Source organism: Scleropages formosus, chromosome 12, assembly GCF_900964775.1.
Source record: "Scleropages formosus chromosome 12, fSclFor1.1, whole genome shotgun sequence".
Taxonomy (NCBI): Eukaryota; Metazoa; Chordata; class Actinopteri; order Osteoglossiformes; family Osteoglossidae; genus Scleropages; species Scleropages formosus.
In genome coordinates, this window is record NC_041817.1 from 18,527,129 (window position 1) to 18,544,233 (window position 17,105).

Below are 17,105 nucleotides of genomic sequence, written 5' to 3' on the forward strand. Positions count from 1 at the left end.
TCAGATGCCAGCATGATCAATAACCCTATTAAAAGAACCAAAGTAACACAAAACCCAGCACATTCTGATATTATTTTTCCCTCTCTCTCAATTAGAATGAAACACAGCTTAAAGGGGAAAGTTCTTGTGCACGTACAAGAGTAAAGATATCAAAACAAGATAAGCTGCGGGGGTGAAACATGTTTTTCCTTTTCGCTGAACCATTGTGTCTGCGGTCCAATGGGCCTTATATTCGCAATACAAACTCTTTGTTAGTCCAGCCTCTGCCTTTTGCCTTTACACACCGTTCTTCATACGTGTTCTGTTTAAAGTCCCTTAAATACAGCAGGTAAATTCTAGAATAACCAATTCCAGCATAACCATTCACTCTAAAGACCTGGGTTAAAATCCCACTCCTGCTTTAGCACCCTTGATCACGGTGTCAGTTAAATGAGGAAATGTAATATGTGTCACAACACCGATCCAGGAAGGCACTGCAGTCACCATGAGGAAATTTGGATATTTCACTGAGTTTGTGCTAAAAATGGCTTGTGATTAATGCAAATGAATGTGCAGGAGAAGATCTAATGAGACGGCTGCAGGTATGGGGCTATAAAAAAAAGTCGCATTCGTTAAAAGTGCATCTATTAAGCTTAATTAATTACAGCATCATGCAAATGTAATCTCACTCCTGTTGTTATTTTAATCAAGTGCTGTCATTAATGTTATTTACACGAAACTGTCCCCCTACTTAATGTTTTATTATCACTCTATTTAAGACAATAATTCAAATTTGAAATTGATAGGATAATATAGACTGGGAGTCAAACCTCCAATTATAAACAAACCCAATGACATAATGAGACAATGTGCTAATATAAGTTAGGACAGCTTTAAAAAAGAAAAAAGAAAAAAAAAAATAAATGATAATCTACGGCTTGTACAGCCCAATTTAGTAGAGAACCTTAGAAAGCTGAAATAAATATGAAGGCAAAATAATTTCTTTGGTAATTTTTCTGTAAGTTCATGACATGACACTTGACAACGTAACTGCATTTCTTAAGACATAAATCAAATCTTGCGTTTGTTAATCGGCATTTAATAACAGACTGTCGTGCAGACAGAAATTTAACCGTTGCGTTAAAGGCCAATTTGCTTCCTCTGTGGGAAATGAGCAGATATTCCTGAAATAGTCACATAATGAAAGGGGCGGAAAATAAAATGAGAGCACGTACTCAGAAGGCAAGAAGATCAAAGAACACAAAGCAGGACAACCTTTATCTTGCGACCAGGGGGCATTTACACAACTTGTACAGGAAGCAGGGCTTCACATGCTAGTTAACGCACTCAGACCCAGTTACCGCACATTCCCTTTACTCCTCTCCTGAGCTGCACAGCCTCAGATATCTTACACAACAGAGATTATCATAAAATATTATTATCTGACACCTTTGTCCAAAGTGATTTACGACGTGACGTTTGTAAACTAAGCTTACAGCGATTTGCATGCACATTTATTCATCCTGCAGATGCTTTTCGTCAAAGTGAGGTGCAAATCAGAGTAAATTAAAACACATTCCATAGCAGACGAAGACGTACAGATGCAGACACGTGATTGCAGAAGCGCGGTTGCTTCGTCCCGTACCGCTATTTTTGCTGGCGATGAAAAGAAACCAAGTGTAATGATAAATAAGGTGATTGGGACAGATGAGGTGCAAGTCTATGGAGCAGTTAGGAGATCAGGGGAGAAGTGGATCATGTTTCCAGAACCTTTTTAAATGCTGAACCAGTCACTTATACAGCTGGGTAAATTGTACTGGAGTAGCTCACATAAACTACTTTTCTCAAGGGAACTGCAACGGGAGAAATGACTCGAACCCAGGTCCTTCAACTGGAATGGGTGCAACCACTAAGATACCTTCTGGCGGAGCTATACAGTCACCCAATTTCAGCTGTGTGACTTTCACGAGAGTAAATCAGGATAAGGATAACCATGCAGAGGGATATTACAGCAGGAGCAGGGCCCTGAACCCGGGTCCTAAAGGCGATGGTTGAAACCACTACAGTCCTCAGTGCCCGCCGTCAGCTAGATGTGCCAGAGCCGTTGGTGAGCACTCTGTACACAGAGACTCGCTGCAGGTTCATGCGGAGACAATGAAACACACACATTAACCCTGTATCGCTGCCCACAAGCATCACTTCGAGTCCCCTCTGGGTATAGAGCCTCTCACCCGTGGCCACTCTATATTAACCCCGGAGAGTCAAAGACAAACACGCGGCGCTGTCTCGGGCTCCACGCTGCCAGCCCACGGCACGGCTCAGTCCGCCCTGCAACCCAATTACAGCAGAGAATAAAACAGACACGCGGTGCCACCCCCCCATGCTTTTTCTCCTTTTCTCTCATTTATATAATTACAGCCCTGAGAGTCGAGGCCTAATTTTCACCACTGTGCCAAAGGCATCCATCAGAACACAATATTTTTTTTCAGCGTGCGGTTTCAAATCGTGACAAATGCAAAAAAAAAAAAAAAACTGAAATAAATAAATAAATAAATAAGTAAATAAATAAATAAATGATTATAAAAAGGTGCTGTTAGGTACCACTCGGGAACATTAGTGCCGTGGGGTCGCCGGCAGCCCCTGGGACTCAGTCTCTCTCTCATGCACACGCAGATATTTCACGCGATGCTGAGGTGGCGGTGGGATTATGGACAACCTTTTCCAGATGTCCTTTCAAACACACTTGTGTAACGCAGTGCTCTCTGGTGCGCTGGGAAACATGGTGGCTGAAAGCAATTAGGCAGCTGAAATCCCATGGTGCAATACCCCTAAGATTTGTTCCCGGCAATGTGATACCAAATTAATATTAATTGTGGAACACTCTGTCTACTACAGTGAGGCACACCCCTTCTCTTGCTGCCTTTAAAACTAGATTTAAAACCCATTTCTTCTCTCTCTCCCCAAGGTGTCTTGGAACATCACTCCCTGGCATGAGCCGCGGTGGCCCAGGTGTGCTGCAGACCCCGTGATAGGTCACCTACTGCCTGGATCTGATGATTGCCAACAACAATCGCCGGGTTCTGTGGTCGGGAGCCAACAACTGCCTACCACTAACTCAAGGATCTGCAGCAAGGCGCCTGAATGATGGCTTTAACGTTCTCAGATTATAGCTCCACCTTGATAGGCATTCTAGTCTTTATACTAGACATGTCCACACAGGTGCCCTCTCATCACAATAAGATGTCCAGGAGAAGTGGGCAGCCACTGGTACTGGGACCCCTAAATGTTTATTTCCTCCCCTTCTTTGCATCTCGTAGCTTTTTTGTTTTCCTCTCCAGAGTTGCCAGCTGGCTTATAAAAATATAGTTATATATGTCTGCTGTGTTATAAAATGAAAATCTGTGTTGTACCATTACCTTCTCTATTTTACCATTGTTAGGAACTTTGTTCCGTGCTCTGTGTAATCCTGCTGTTTACTTGAATTGAATCGAGTAGTATATTTGCATTAGTTAAGCCCTATAATTAACGACCTCACTAAAAACAATAGTAATAAAGGCAAATGAACAACAAAGAAACTGAACTGAACTTCCCATGCAACTGAAGACAATAATTAAGAAACTGTTTTAAATAAAAATGGCACAAGGAACAAGGAGACATAAACATAATAATCAGAAAAAAAAAAATTAACACAGAGATAATTCAGTTCAAACAAAATAAAAATTATGGGAAATGCAACAGAAGCAAAAAAAATGTCTCGTTTTCAGCCAAAGAGGGAAGAAAAAAAAAAAAAATCCACCAAAATATAACAGGCCAAAACCACTGCTGTGCAAAATAAGTGACAGGAATTACTCGGGTCAGTTCCAAATTGACCTGCAGCCCTTTTCCAGAACCCATTTCCCTACTGTGTTTATGCATATGAAACCCCAGCATGGCTGTGCAGTCTGGACCCTGGGGAAGGCCAGCGACCACAGACCAGCTGGCTGCTGGTAAATAACAGAACCAGACCAGAGACAGAGGTCCTTATCAAATTTTCTCCTCGGGGTCTGCCAGAGCAGGGCGTGGAGGGGAAGCCCGACCCTCGCAGAGATTTGAATGGACTATAGCGCATTTGCCAGAGGCTTGGTGGACGGTTTGGGATCTCAGACATCAAGAACCCATTGATGCCGTTTCGGTTTCCACCAGCCCAGGAAAGGCTCCCATCCCTTGGAGATAGTCATACCGCACAGTCAATTCATATATTCCTTTTCATACAATAACTTTATTAAATATATTTTCTCTATTAAAACAAACAACATATGGGCACCACAGAGTGGCTTAGCCAGCACTGGTGCTCCTGCCAACCACAGGCTGAGTCCAGTTGTCCACATCTCTGGGTCACAGGGACACAAACAGATGCCTGCAGCAGTCACAGACCTCAAATATGAGAAAAATCTGCCAAAATAAGCTGGGGATGAGACTGTAGCACCACATTGGTTCCCAGTTATAAGTTACCTTTTTTTTGTGGAGACTTGATATCTTTCATTTTAGCTGAGAAAGAGTAATCGCAGATATAAAGATGACTTTTAACCAAACTCTGTCAATGTTATAACATACACATACCCACACACATATCATCTGAAATCGCTTGTCCCAAGCGGGGTCCCAGAGCCTAACCCAACAACACAGGGCAAGAAGACACACCCAGGACGGGACACCAGTCCATCACAAGGCACCCTAACCGGGACTCAAACCCAAGACCCCCCGGAGAGCAGGACCCGGTCAAACCCACTGTGCCACTGCATCCCCCTCCCACACACACCTTCAAAACAAATATTCACAAAATTTAAAATCATACAGTATATGTCAAAACATTCAGTATATGAATCTAAAATCCAGGCCCCAGGGACCTGCGACATCTGAAACAGTGGATGTCGGACAGACTTGTCACCCTGGACCTCTCCGCTCCTGCGTTGCCATGGAAAGTCTTCCATGGGCAAATATATAGAGGAACACAAGGCTTTCTTTAGAAGTATCCTTGCAGCCCATGGCCAGGAATCTTCGATCCTTTACAGTCTTACGAACCCTCGATAGTTTCGGCACCCAGAACTGGTCCTGGAGGACGGAGGAACCAGGGATCCGTAAGGCTCCCAGAGATGCTGCACATCAGGGAGACTACATTCATAAAACTATCAAACACCATACGGGTGTCAACTGACACCTTACAAGGCATTTCCATTTATTACAAATGAGCAAAATAATAATAATAATTTTTTTCAAAATCCATGGAGAAGAATTAAGAAATATAAAAGGATTTGATTTATTGCTACACCTGGCGACTGGTTATAAAACATTTCTCTGCTCTTACATATCCGACTATTAAAATACCAGACAGTCCACTGAGGCAAATGTACTTTCTCAAGTACAATTTTATCAGCAATGATGCATTGCAGGTGGTTCGGGTCCCCGGTGGTGGGTGACACTTCATTTAGGAGCCGTGGCTCTGCGCTGCATCAAAAACACCTTATTCTGGCTCTGTGTGTAAGCGGCCCTACGGCCTGTTGTCAGCAACAGAATCATGGCTTGGATTTATGCCGCATAGAGGCCTTTATTAGCTCCTTTGTTGAAAACTTTTCTTTTTATTTCATTTCGGGTATGGAATGGATTACAGAATCCTAATGGAGTTGTGTTTATGCAATGCCTTATTTCTTAGTACTTTTATAACACAGGGCCCTTGTTCAGCATTATAAGGTTTGTTTGCTTCTTTTTTATTTATTTTATCATGTACTCTGCAGGAGGACTGTAAAAAGGGATTATGGCTTTCATAAATAAAACAATGGAGTAATGGCAGAATGGTTCTCTTTCTATAGATTTTCAAGTGCTCATTTAGATTGCTCTAAAATATGTTTACAAAATCTGATTTAAAAACCCACTTCATGTTCCGCCATATTCATAATTATGTACTAAGCAGTGCTTGAAGTTGGAATCTCGGGATGTTAATTAACTGTTACTTAATTCCTTCAACAACAGAAAATACAATGAACAGCTTAGAGTAACTTTAATCTTTTACAGAGAGATCTGGATAGATACTGTATTAGCTTGGATTTCTGCGGTTTGTAGTGGAGTCACGTCTCAAAAATGGGTGAGACCTGAAATGAGACCTGAGGATACTTCAGTGAAATCTGGAAATATCAGAAGATATTTGTTTTACGACACGTGCAGCGTCTTTCTGTGAATTAAAAAAGGAAAAAGGAAAACTCGCCAACGTGGATACACCATATTGGAGAAACCTGATTCAGCAAACCTCCTTCTTCACAGCACATATGCGCGTTTTATTGGAAAAACCTTGTTGCAGAATAAATTATACCATTCCTTCCCGAGCCATACATTTTAACGGGGAAAAAGATTTGTATTTTAACACCCATAATAAATCTGAACATAAATTCATAGCGCACTTTTCGTCGTTGTTTCAGTGCACTGCTTTTTAACACTCACACTGTAGTATTAAAAGAAATATACAAGCAAGAATTCATGGAACGAAGAACATGTTCTTTTATGAGAGGAATTCATTTGTATCAGGGCCCCGTTTACTCACTGAAGCTTTTGTACTGTTCATCATGTGCTGTAAACTGCTTTTGTCTGTACAATCTGCTGCACTGCTGTATGTTTCTGACAATAATTTCATGCGAAATTGGTGACATGGTGCCATTCTACGGAAGACCATTATACACAATGGACACTACTTGCACGCTAAAATCTCCCAGAATGCAGCTGGGACATTGATTAGAAGACGTCTGCCATGTGATATATAAAAAAGGTCCTTTAATTAAGGGAAGCGGAGCGCTTCCTGAGGGCGCTCGCCTGTCAGCCACCAGAACCATCGCTCACAAAATGCAGCTCAGAAGACTCCGGAGGCGGAGCCACAAAATAAATTGGACACTTTGTTGGGCTGCTTTTTTAATATCTAAACTTTAATTCAAAGGGAAGCTTGGTCTGTGCCCATGGAGGCCTGTTTATGTGAATCATTCATATTCGCATGTTCTCTTTCGTTATTGATGAAAACTAGTTTAAAAGCAAGCAGCTGTGCCCAACACCCCTATCCCCCCCCAAGTATATCTGTCCAAATAACCTGCATGTGGTCCCTTTGGTTCCAGCCAACCTCTTAATTATTCACGCTTCACTACTTGACATAAAATGCATTTACAAGTCAAGTCCACCCCTTTTTAGAGGTGTCTTTCCTGCTAATGAAAGTCAGAATTATTCATAAATGTAATCACAATAAGTGATATTAATAGTCTCTAAATTGTGCACTGCATAGAATGAATTACTATGATTTTTTTTTAAAAGTACACGTAATAAAGTTATTAGACTTGTTAGTCCCCAATAAATTAGAAATTAATCAAGCAATTCCATGTAGTCCAAATTGTTAATATTCTTCTAATAATAAAAAAAAAATATTATTGTTGTTATTGTTACTAATTATCTGGGTACAGCTGGCAGCATAGTGATTAGAGCTATTATCTTTGGATCCAAAGATTCACAAGTTTGATTCCCACCTCCGGCTGTAGTACCCTTGAGCAAGGTACTTACCCTAATTTACACCTGTAAAATTATCTAGCTGTATATATGGGTAAATAATAGCAACCTTAACCTTGTAAGTCACTTTGGAGAAAAGCGTCAGCTAAATGAACAAATGTAAATCTGAGACCCTTTTTCAATGTCACTTGATTGCCCTATCAATACAGAAGTGCATTCTTATTGTATCAATGCAGGGTAAGTAATATGTGGAGTTTACATGTTCTCCCCATGGTTACATGGGTTTTCTCTGCATACTCCAGTTTCCTCCAACAGTCTAAACTCATGGTTTCTGGTAAAGTGGTGACTCTAAAGTGCCCTTAGTGTGTGAGTGGTGGTCCATTGTTGTGCGGATGGGTAAACAACTGTTAGCAGCTCAGTGTTGTGTGTCTACTGCCATAAACTACCTTGGACCCAAGTGTCAGATAAAATACTGTTTAATCACTGTACATTTCTTTGGAGAAAAATGTCTGCTAAATTAATAACTGACCAAGGATATTAGTGCAGGAGCAGTGATTGGAACCCAGCGCTTTTGATTACAAGATAGCATCTCTAACCACTATGCTACCAATCTACTCACTAGTTAACCTTGTTCTGCAAAACAAAGTTAAATATAAATTTATAGTGAATACTTACTGTGGTTAACTGCTTGATCAATGTGTGCATCACCTACCACCATCATAAGGCATCCGGCACTACCCGCAACCACAAAAAAAGGTAATATTAAATTTTATGATACTCACCCTTTGCCACTTTCACTCCCACACAAAATGGTAAAATATATTTTCAGATCAAGGTTCACCACCACATATTGATGATTACAAATTCTGCTCTGGATAAATCCTATATATCGCATGCACTTTCCCAGGTAGGTCATGTCAGGTGTGCTCAGTGCTCTCCATGTGGATTTCCAATACCCTGTGGCAGACCTGTTATAGGAGGTGTGCACCAGGTCATGTAGTGCAGATAGAACCCACCTAACCATCTAATCATTTACCCTCGGATAGCCTTTGAAGATCACCTCATTGGGATGCTGTCATCAAGGCGTTCAGAAACCTCACCCCAAAAGTCAAACAAACAAAAAGAAAAAAAAAAAAAAAACTAGGCATCTTTTACATGAGCTTGTTATCCTTTATTTATTCATGTGGGATCCTGCCAAACATTGGCACTCTTCATAGGGAATATTTTTTTCTTTATTTGCCTCGGCTGAGCAATGCTTAATCTCCAAATCCCTCGAAAACAAAGCGTCAATTAATATTAGTTGTCGATGACGGCAGCAGCCAGTAAATTCTTCCTGCAGAAGAAAAGCAAGCTTCCTTCTCCATCCTGACATGCTTCTTTCATCAGTTTACGTGATTGCTTTCAACTGACCGCAGTTTCAGAAAAGCTGCTTCTCGCCCTCTTATTATTGATTTGCTTGGGATACACTTTAATCCAAAGCAATTTACACAGGCTACAATTTTACACTTTTGCCCATTCACACATCTGGATATTTAGAGAAGCAGTTCTTGTAAATCACTTTGCTCAAGGATACAACATTAGTTCTGCCCCAGTGACCGGAACCTGCCAACTTGTGGTCACAAATGCCTTCCTCTAAGCCCCTGACCCCTGTCTTCAGCTGCTGGATTACAAAAGGCAAGAAGCTGCCAAGTCTCGGCTACATTAATGTCAGCCAGGCCTATACATCCAATAAAGCCAATTAAACTGAATGCCTACAAATGTGGAAGCTGGTCTTTCAGCATCACTACTCTGACTAGCCTAACATAACACTATAGAAGTATTCTGAAAGGCAGCAGAAACCCTCTAAAAGACACGCTTATATTCTAAAACACAACCTTGAATCAAAACACATGGGCAACAGCGTCTCAGATTTGAGCACGAACAGTTCCTGTTACTCTAATACCTTCTCCATGGCTATGAAGTTTAGTGAACCTCCCGGTAATGCCATGGAAACCGTCAAATAAAGCACTTCACTGATAGAATTTGTATTTAAATAATAAAGAAATGCCATAGAACAGAAACCTATTGTGTGCCACCCTTTCAACAGAAGGTACAGCCTCAGTGTGAGATTTAGCCACGGACCTGACACAAAAACCATAAAAATCAGGGCTCATTTTCTTGCGCTGGGAAGAAGCATGAAGCCTTTAGAAATATGGACAAGGACCAGTGATTCTCTATAGACAGAAGGATGAGTACAGCTGTTCAAGTGGCACCTGGTATCACTCATGCACTCTAAACAACAATATGGATCTGTTCACCAGAACTGGGCAGCATCTCAAAACAAACATTTCAGACTGAAACAAGGGAAGAAACATAAGTGTATAAACAGCCACTGGAGGTTATTTGTTCACAAGACTCATTTGTTCACTGACTGGAGTGGGTTTTGTTTCAAGACCCGCAAGCTGAAGAGGCTCATGGAAATAGCTTGTTTAGTTTTGATACGTTTAAACACGTGTTGTGTCTTCCCAGGTGATGTATCTGACCATGTGTTGAATGTTACCAACTGATGCAACAACCCCCGCTGATACAATAGTTTCCATCTTCTCATTTCACAACAACAGCGCTCTTGTATCACACTCGCCGTCCCTTTCAAGGAGATGAGGACAAGCTGCATCGTCCTCGGATGACCCAACAATCTGGGACCAAGACTCAACTGCAGCTGGGAGAGAGTAACAAAAGGGGAACCGTGATGTTTCTTATTTATGTGAATTTTCACTGGGATGGAAACACAAAATTACTAAAATTTACATATAGATGAACACTTGTCCCCACTGTACACCTTTAAGCATTTTTCAGATGACTGGCCTCAAATGTTGAGCACAGCGCTGCGCAGTATCTGCTCTTATCAAAATGCTTTAAAGAACAAACAAACAATCAAGCCGCAGCTTTCAACAGTTCTCCAGCGCTTGCGGTTAAACTAATCGCTGCATCGGCGATCGCTTGGAGACGCGCTAAGAGAAACAGCTGGTTGTTAGGCAACTCGCCGTGCGCCTGTTGAGAGTTGTTACCGCGCTAAGCCACGTGCCCTTTTCCGCTGACCTCGCTCGCTGAAGCGTCGCTGCGCCCCTCGCTCATTTCCCACCGCACGCCTTTCTCTCCCTGCCCCTTTGCTGACAGCATCCTCCCCCGTGGCGGCTCCGGCTCCATTTCCTGCAAGCCTGGCATTTAGCGCCTTTTGCACGGTCATCCCCCCACCCCCGCTTCCCCGACCCCCCCAGCCAAGGAACTCATTAGCAGGCCAAGCCTGAGAAACCGCATCCCATGCAACCAGCAGAGTGCCGGTGGGGGAGAGGAGCAGGGGCCGTGACAAGACGCCCGCCGCGCAACCTTGGATCAACACTTTACTCCATGTGCCAGGGAGCATTCGAGATGCGCAGGGAAAGGAAGACAAGGGAAGCGTTCTTCCAATGTCAAGTGTCTGCATTTAGTGGAAAATGATGTCTTGTACTTTAATGACTTTTCAAACTTCATCCACCACCTTCTCAGCATCCCTCAATCACCGAAACTGTGTATAAAGAGGCATAAACGGTGCGCTGCCACAATATCACAATGGGATACACGTTCAGAAGAGAACGCAACCAAAGGAAATCAAGCGCAGTAGCTTTACTGGATGTAAATACGCAAAATATGCATGAACTTGTGTTATAAACTGTGTTTGTACTACAAAAGAGCATCCATGGCCAATTCATTTCTTCCAAAGCATGCAGGATTTACAAGCACTATACGCACACATATAAGACAGCTTCAGATGCGTCTGTTTGGATTCTTGTTGGACTCGCCTGTGTGCACTGATGTATTTTCACTGGATTCAAACCATAATCAAACCAACCATAAAGCCGACTGTGTATAAAAAAGACGAACGGAGGGGACAGGGTCTTGATGCACTTTTGGCCTCAATTTCATTCCTTCCACAGTAAAATCGGCAGCTCTGCTTTGACTCAGAGAAATCCAGGGATTGAATGAACTCTCTCAGAGTTGATTTAACTCCAGTAATTTTGACAATATATCATCATTATGTCTAAAATTTCACACACACTGTGACTGGTGGATAGAAAGTCTGAACAGTTTGACTTTTTCCTCCACCAGCTTACTTTGGACTCGTGTCCAGACTGTACTCCAGCACATATATCACTGAGTTGTGCCGACGGGTCCTACCTGGTTGATGTGCTTCAGCTTGTCGATGATCTGGTTTATCACGGGGTCAAGCCCCTTCACTTTGACATCTGGGTTTCCAGACTGGGCATCGATCCCACTGCCCACCACCCGGAGCGTGTAGCTAAGGAGGAAAAGGTGCACTGATGTGAAGGTCTATTCTGTAAGAGGCTGCTACTGACATTGACATCTCTGTATCAAAGGGAGCTGAATTTTAGTAGCCCTTAACACTGAGCAAACCAAATGGATTTAAGGCCTCTTAGATCTCAGGCAAACCCAGCAGAAAAAGATTTGAGGTAGTAAATATGAATAACAGCTACATAAATACATGCGGTGTTCTTGACATAAAGGGAGTATATGAGGGACAAGAAATAAACGCAGAAGCCTACGATGAAGAATGATCATGACAACTCATAAGACAGTCAGAAAGGCAACCCACAGCCTGAATGAAGTTATTGGCCTTTTCTGAGCTTGAGCTGAGGATTAAAGCAAACAGGAAAATGAAAAATTTACATTTATTTGTTTAGATGATGCTTTTCTCCAAAGCAACATACAATATTAATCTACCTACAGTTATTTACCCATTCATATAGCTGAATAATTTTACTGCAGCAATTCAGGATAAATGATTTGTACAAGCATACTACAGCTGGAGGTGGGGTTTAAACATGCACCCTTTGGGATTCAAAGGAAGCAGCTCTAACCACTATCTTACCAGATGTTGCTGGTAAACTTCATGGTATTTATCATTTTTCTGACAAACAATGACCAGAACATGGGTGTACAGTAGGGCAGATAGAATAGGAAAGTGCAAAGCAGCAAAATGGTTCATTTATACAACAGGTACCATACATATATGTGCATACATCAATGTTTAGAGTACATTTATACTAAGTACATACTGCTATAACTACACTGTTATTGTTATGATATATCATAACATCTATGGAAAAAATATGGGAACAACTGAGTAGAATTTGGTCTGATAGTAAATAGCCAATAGGTACAATGCCTCCCCTGCTAAACGAGTCAGCTGGAAAATGAACTTGCAAAACTCTTTCACACTTTCTCAGCTGCACAAATCCTTTATGTGATTTTACAGGCGATGAGCACAAACCTTTTTTCAGATACAAACACTTCACCTGCTGTCAAAAGTCTGGGCAACCTGGGCAATACGTCCACGGGACAAACTGGGCATGAGAGCAAATCAGCACAAAGGTTTCCTACATCGTGCCCTACAATTGCAGCAGAAAAGCTGGGAACGCCGGCTCATTTCCCGATCACCTTGCTTGTGGAGATGGGGGGGGGGGGGACTAGCTTCCAGCAAGTGTACTCAAACTTTTGACTGATACTACACAGGACATGGTTGTATACGTACTATATGAACTGTACAGGAAACGTAAAGGGGTCCATGTGATGCAAGTCTTGGTAAAAACAAAGGAGGTGCGTTGTATCAGACTTTTAAACACGTCACCCTATTTCCCGTGACAGATCGCGCCGCTCATCCCTCACTCGAGGCATTGCCTCGCTGTCGGCGATTGGCAGCCCGGCGCTACGTCACGCGAGCGCTCTTCTCCAGCCGGCCTGCGGCGCGGTGCCGCTCGCCAGCGCAGACAAAAGGCAAACAAGCTCAGAGGAGCCCTCTTAAGAAAGCCGTGCGGCGCCTGCGCAGGTCTTGCTCGAACACTTGAAAAGTGGCTTTTTTTCTGGGCTGCCGCTTGCCTGCCTTTGCTGCTGTTTCTCCGCCAGCGTGCCGACGCCTCCGACACAGAGAATGGGGAAGCGGGCCGCTCCGCAAACACTGCAGCGGGAGCTCGTGCAGGGCCCCTCCATCCCGCCGCAATGCACGGCCCAAAGGTTCACGTTTTCATCAACAACTTTTTTTTTTTTTTTTTTTTAACTTAACATTTTCAGCTCTGTAAATCTTCTTCACTGTTCTATTAAAATATTTAAAATTTCCTTCATTAGAATCTTGCATGAAACCTCTGCTTGTATGTGTGTGTGTTATACTCAGTTCAATGCTACAAATAATCTCCTCTGTTATGATAAGCATTTAGTGCAATTTTATTGCAATTAACTTTTGGGAGAACACACAATAGATACAGACATTCACCTAAATTACCTGTGCCTGTTTTCTTTTATCTTCACAGGCTCTTTTCCAATTCTAACCTTCTAGAAAAAAAAAAAAAAATTGTATAATTTCCTTGTTCTTCTGAGCAGAAAAAGAAAAGAAAGAAAAATAAGAAAAAAAAGATTTTCACAGAACCAGTCAGAACCACTTGAGACAGATGGGAAAAAGGATAATTTCTTTCTTTCTCTTGCTTGCTCTCTCTCACTCACTCGCTCACACATACAAACACACACACAACAGTCAACAGTCATACACTAAAAACTGTGATTCGAACTATGAACTCCTGCAGGGATGTGTTTTGTGACTACACCCCGGGCACTTTACCGGTAATTAAACCATCTGCCTCCGCACTAGGACTTAACATGGAACCCTGTCAATCTGCTGACAACGAAGCACAAAAAAAAAAACAAAACACAATTTACTGATGTGTGAGCTTGACTACCCCGTTTTCCCAATCTGGGCAGAGAACCATGAATTTTACACTGGGGTGGCAATAACCAGAGCAGCTGTATTCTGCTCCTCCTAAGGCCTAGCAGATAGCCTGCATCGCTGCATCAGTGCACCCCGGCTGTCACACTGTCCCGCTCCTTCAATTACAGTCCCAGCATGCAGGAAAAAAAGCATCAGCGCTGCCTGGAGGACTTGAAAGTACCTTAAAAAGGGCCCTGCCAGCCAGCGGAAAATAAAGCGATGACACCAACGTGATGAAAAAAGAAGCACGGCCCAGCGCGAAACGCTGCTGACATAGAATTAGACTCGGAGGACTGCGAACGCTGATGATCTGCAGGCACGCAGATTTACACGATGCTGTACGGTTTGAGATTAATGTAAAGACGAAGGCTAAGATGTGTTGCTAACAAGTCGATGGGTAATGTGTGCAAACACTGTTTTCTGTGCCAGTTCATTTAGTGCCAGCGGGAGGTGGACCGAAGCCCACGATGTGGGTACAGAGGTACACGTGGACCCCCCCGATACCGTTGACGTGTGAATATATCGCCACGGACGGGGCTGTACTTCACCACTCCAGTGGCATCCACAGCATCTACTCTAGAAACACTTTCACAATGATTTGTCTCTTCCCAAGAATTCCTATAAGAACACCAAAGCTTACAGGAAATCTATTTTTTTCCTTCCTTGGGTGTCAGATGATTGAACACCAAAACACCTGAAATCTCCTTTCGCGCCCAAGTCGTCGTGTGGCAGGATTTGTGCTAAATACAAATATGTCAGAGATTGCCTCCACCTCACCGCTGTATCAAACAGCTGCGACAGAACGTAGTCTAAAGCGAAACGTGGTTCGCATCCGGGGGCTGCTAGCAATGGCAGTTTGAAGGAGGATTCGTCAACGCGGCGTGGCAGCTTCTGATGATCTAATATTATCCTCCCATAAATTGTCATCTTTTATTTCCTCAAATGAAAATATTATGCGTTCACTTACATATTCCACGGGAGCAGTTTTTAAAGCACAAAGGAATCATTAATGTCACGTTTTCACGCAAAGGTAGGCCGTAACAGATGCTACTTACTTTCTTCCCAAAAGTAACACAATGAATAGAAACAAGAAAGTTTTTAGAAACAGATTTTTTTTTTTTTTATGTGTTAGATAACCGTCCAAAGCTTGTCATTTTTTACATCGGCAACAGAAAGTAAATGTGTTTCTCAAGGTTCCTACAGAAGATCCTGCCTTTGGGAAAAGAACCCATAACCCTGTGGTGTGACATAATGGGCCTCATCAAAGATACCCATTGTTGCCTACCCTAAGTAACAGGACTAATGCAGAATTCACACAGCGGCCCCACGGAACCAGAGACAGGTGTCATATAGCATAACCCTCCACGCTGTAAACTTTCTTTATGTGGCTGAAGCCAAATGGATGTTGTTTACGCCCTTGGTCACTAAGGGGATCTGGAAGTTGGGGTGTAGCTGAAGCTGTGGTGAACTAGAGACAGAAACAAGCCCACCCATACCCTCTTCCAAAATTTATTTTACTGTTGGAGCTGTTTGTGGCAGAGTAAATATTATAGCCTTAACATACCCTCCAGACTGATACACACACACACACACACACACACACACACACACACACACCTTGTCTGCCTCCTCACAGAAACAGAACAGTCAGGCTTTACAAAACAATTGCCAAAAAGTAAACCTTAAAAGTGGCAAACTTTATTTTAATATTACAAACTTTTTAAAGTATGACTTATGCGAGCTTTGCTTCATTTACGGCAGCATGTGGTGCGGTGTTTGGAGCTGCTCCCTCTAGACTCTACAATGGGTCCCACCGGTGGCTGTAGTACTATTGACCTATTTATCTTGAGACTGCTCCATTTGAAATAATAATTAGAAAGATTATTATTATTATTACTACAAAAATAAAATAAAAAGTTAGCCTGCTGTATAAATCATTATAAGTTGCTTTGGAGGAAAGTGTCAGCTGAATGAACAGATGTGAGAATTACACTATTAAGGAAACTCCACTGGCAAAGCTTTAAGATATGAAAGTTTCCATGGAAAAGAACAGGAAAACTCCAGTTTTATAGATCATATCTCTGCTGATGAGTCTTTTGCTCTTCCTACCAGCTGTGTGTTCTGTACGATACCGGCAAATAGGAAGGCAACGTTGGCTTGGCAACAGCTCAAACACACAACCTTGTGTTTATGGAGGTGCAAATGGTGATGCAGAGAACAGGGAGGGTAAAGGCTAAGGGTCTTGAATTGGGACAAGAAATGCCACGATTAAAAGCCTGTGATGAAGACACACACATTGTCTGAACAGCTCGTCCCATACGGGGTCGCGGAGAGCCGGAGCCTAACCCGGCAACAGAGGGCACAAGGCTGGAGGGGGAGGGGACACACCCAGGACGGAACGCCAGTCCGTCGCAAGGCACCCCAAGTGGGACTCGACCCCCAGACCCACCGGAGAGCAGGACCAGGTCCAACCCACTGCGCCACCACCCCCGATGATGCAGACAACTGTCACAAAGTATTTGTTAATATTCATTCAACTGACACTTTTCTCCGAAAGCAACATACAATCATTTACCCATCAGAGCAATTTCTGCAGAAGCGACACAGGTTAAGTACCTTGCTCAGGTTGGATTCGAAGCTGAGTCTGATCAGGCAAAAGGAGCAGCGTTAACCACTACACCACCTGCTGCCTTGCTCTTACTAAGTGTCACGGAATTAGGACACTTTTCATCTAGCATCACAGTTAAGGAGTCCACTTTTTTTCTGATTGTAATTTCTCAGTGCTTTTAACTGAATTACATAATCAAAAATCCTTCAAGAA

At 42.7% G+C, this 17,105-nt stretch overlaps 1 protein-coding gene across 1 annotated transcript in view; it reads right to left on the minus strand.

The window, feature by feature from the left end:
• LOC108929015 (glypican-5-like) overlaps nt 1–17,105 on the minus strand; it is a 135,037-nt gene that overhangs the window by 60,854 nt on the left and 57,078 nt on the right. The window contains exon 6 of the mRNA XM_018743298.2: nt 11,686–11,806. Within this exon, the coding sequence (XP_018598814.1) occupies nt 11,686–11,806 (121 nt within the window). The remainder of the gene's footprint in view (nt 1–11,685; nt 11,807–17,105) is intronic.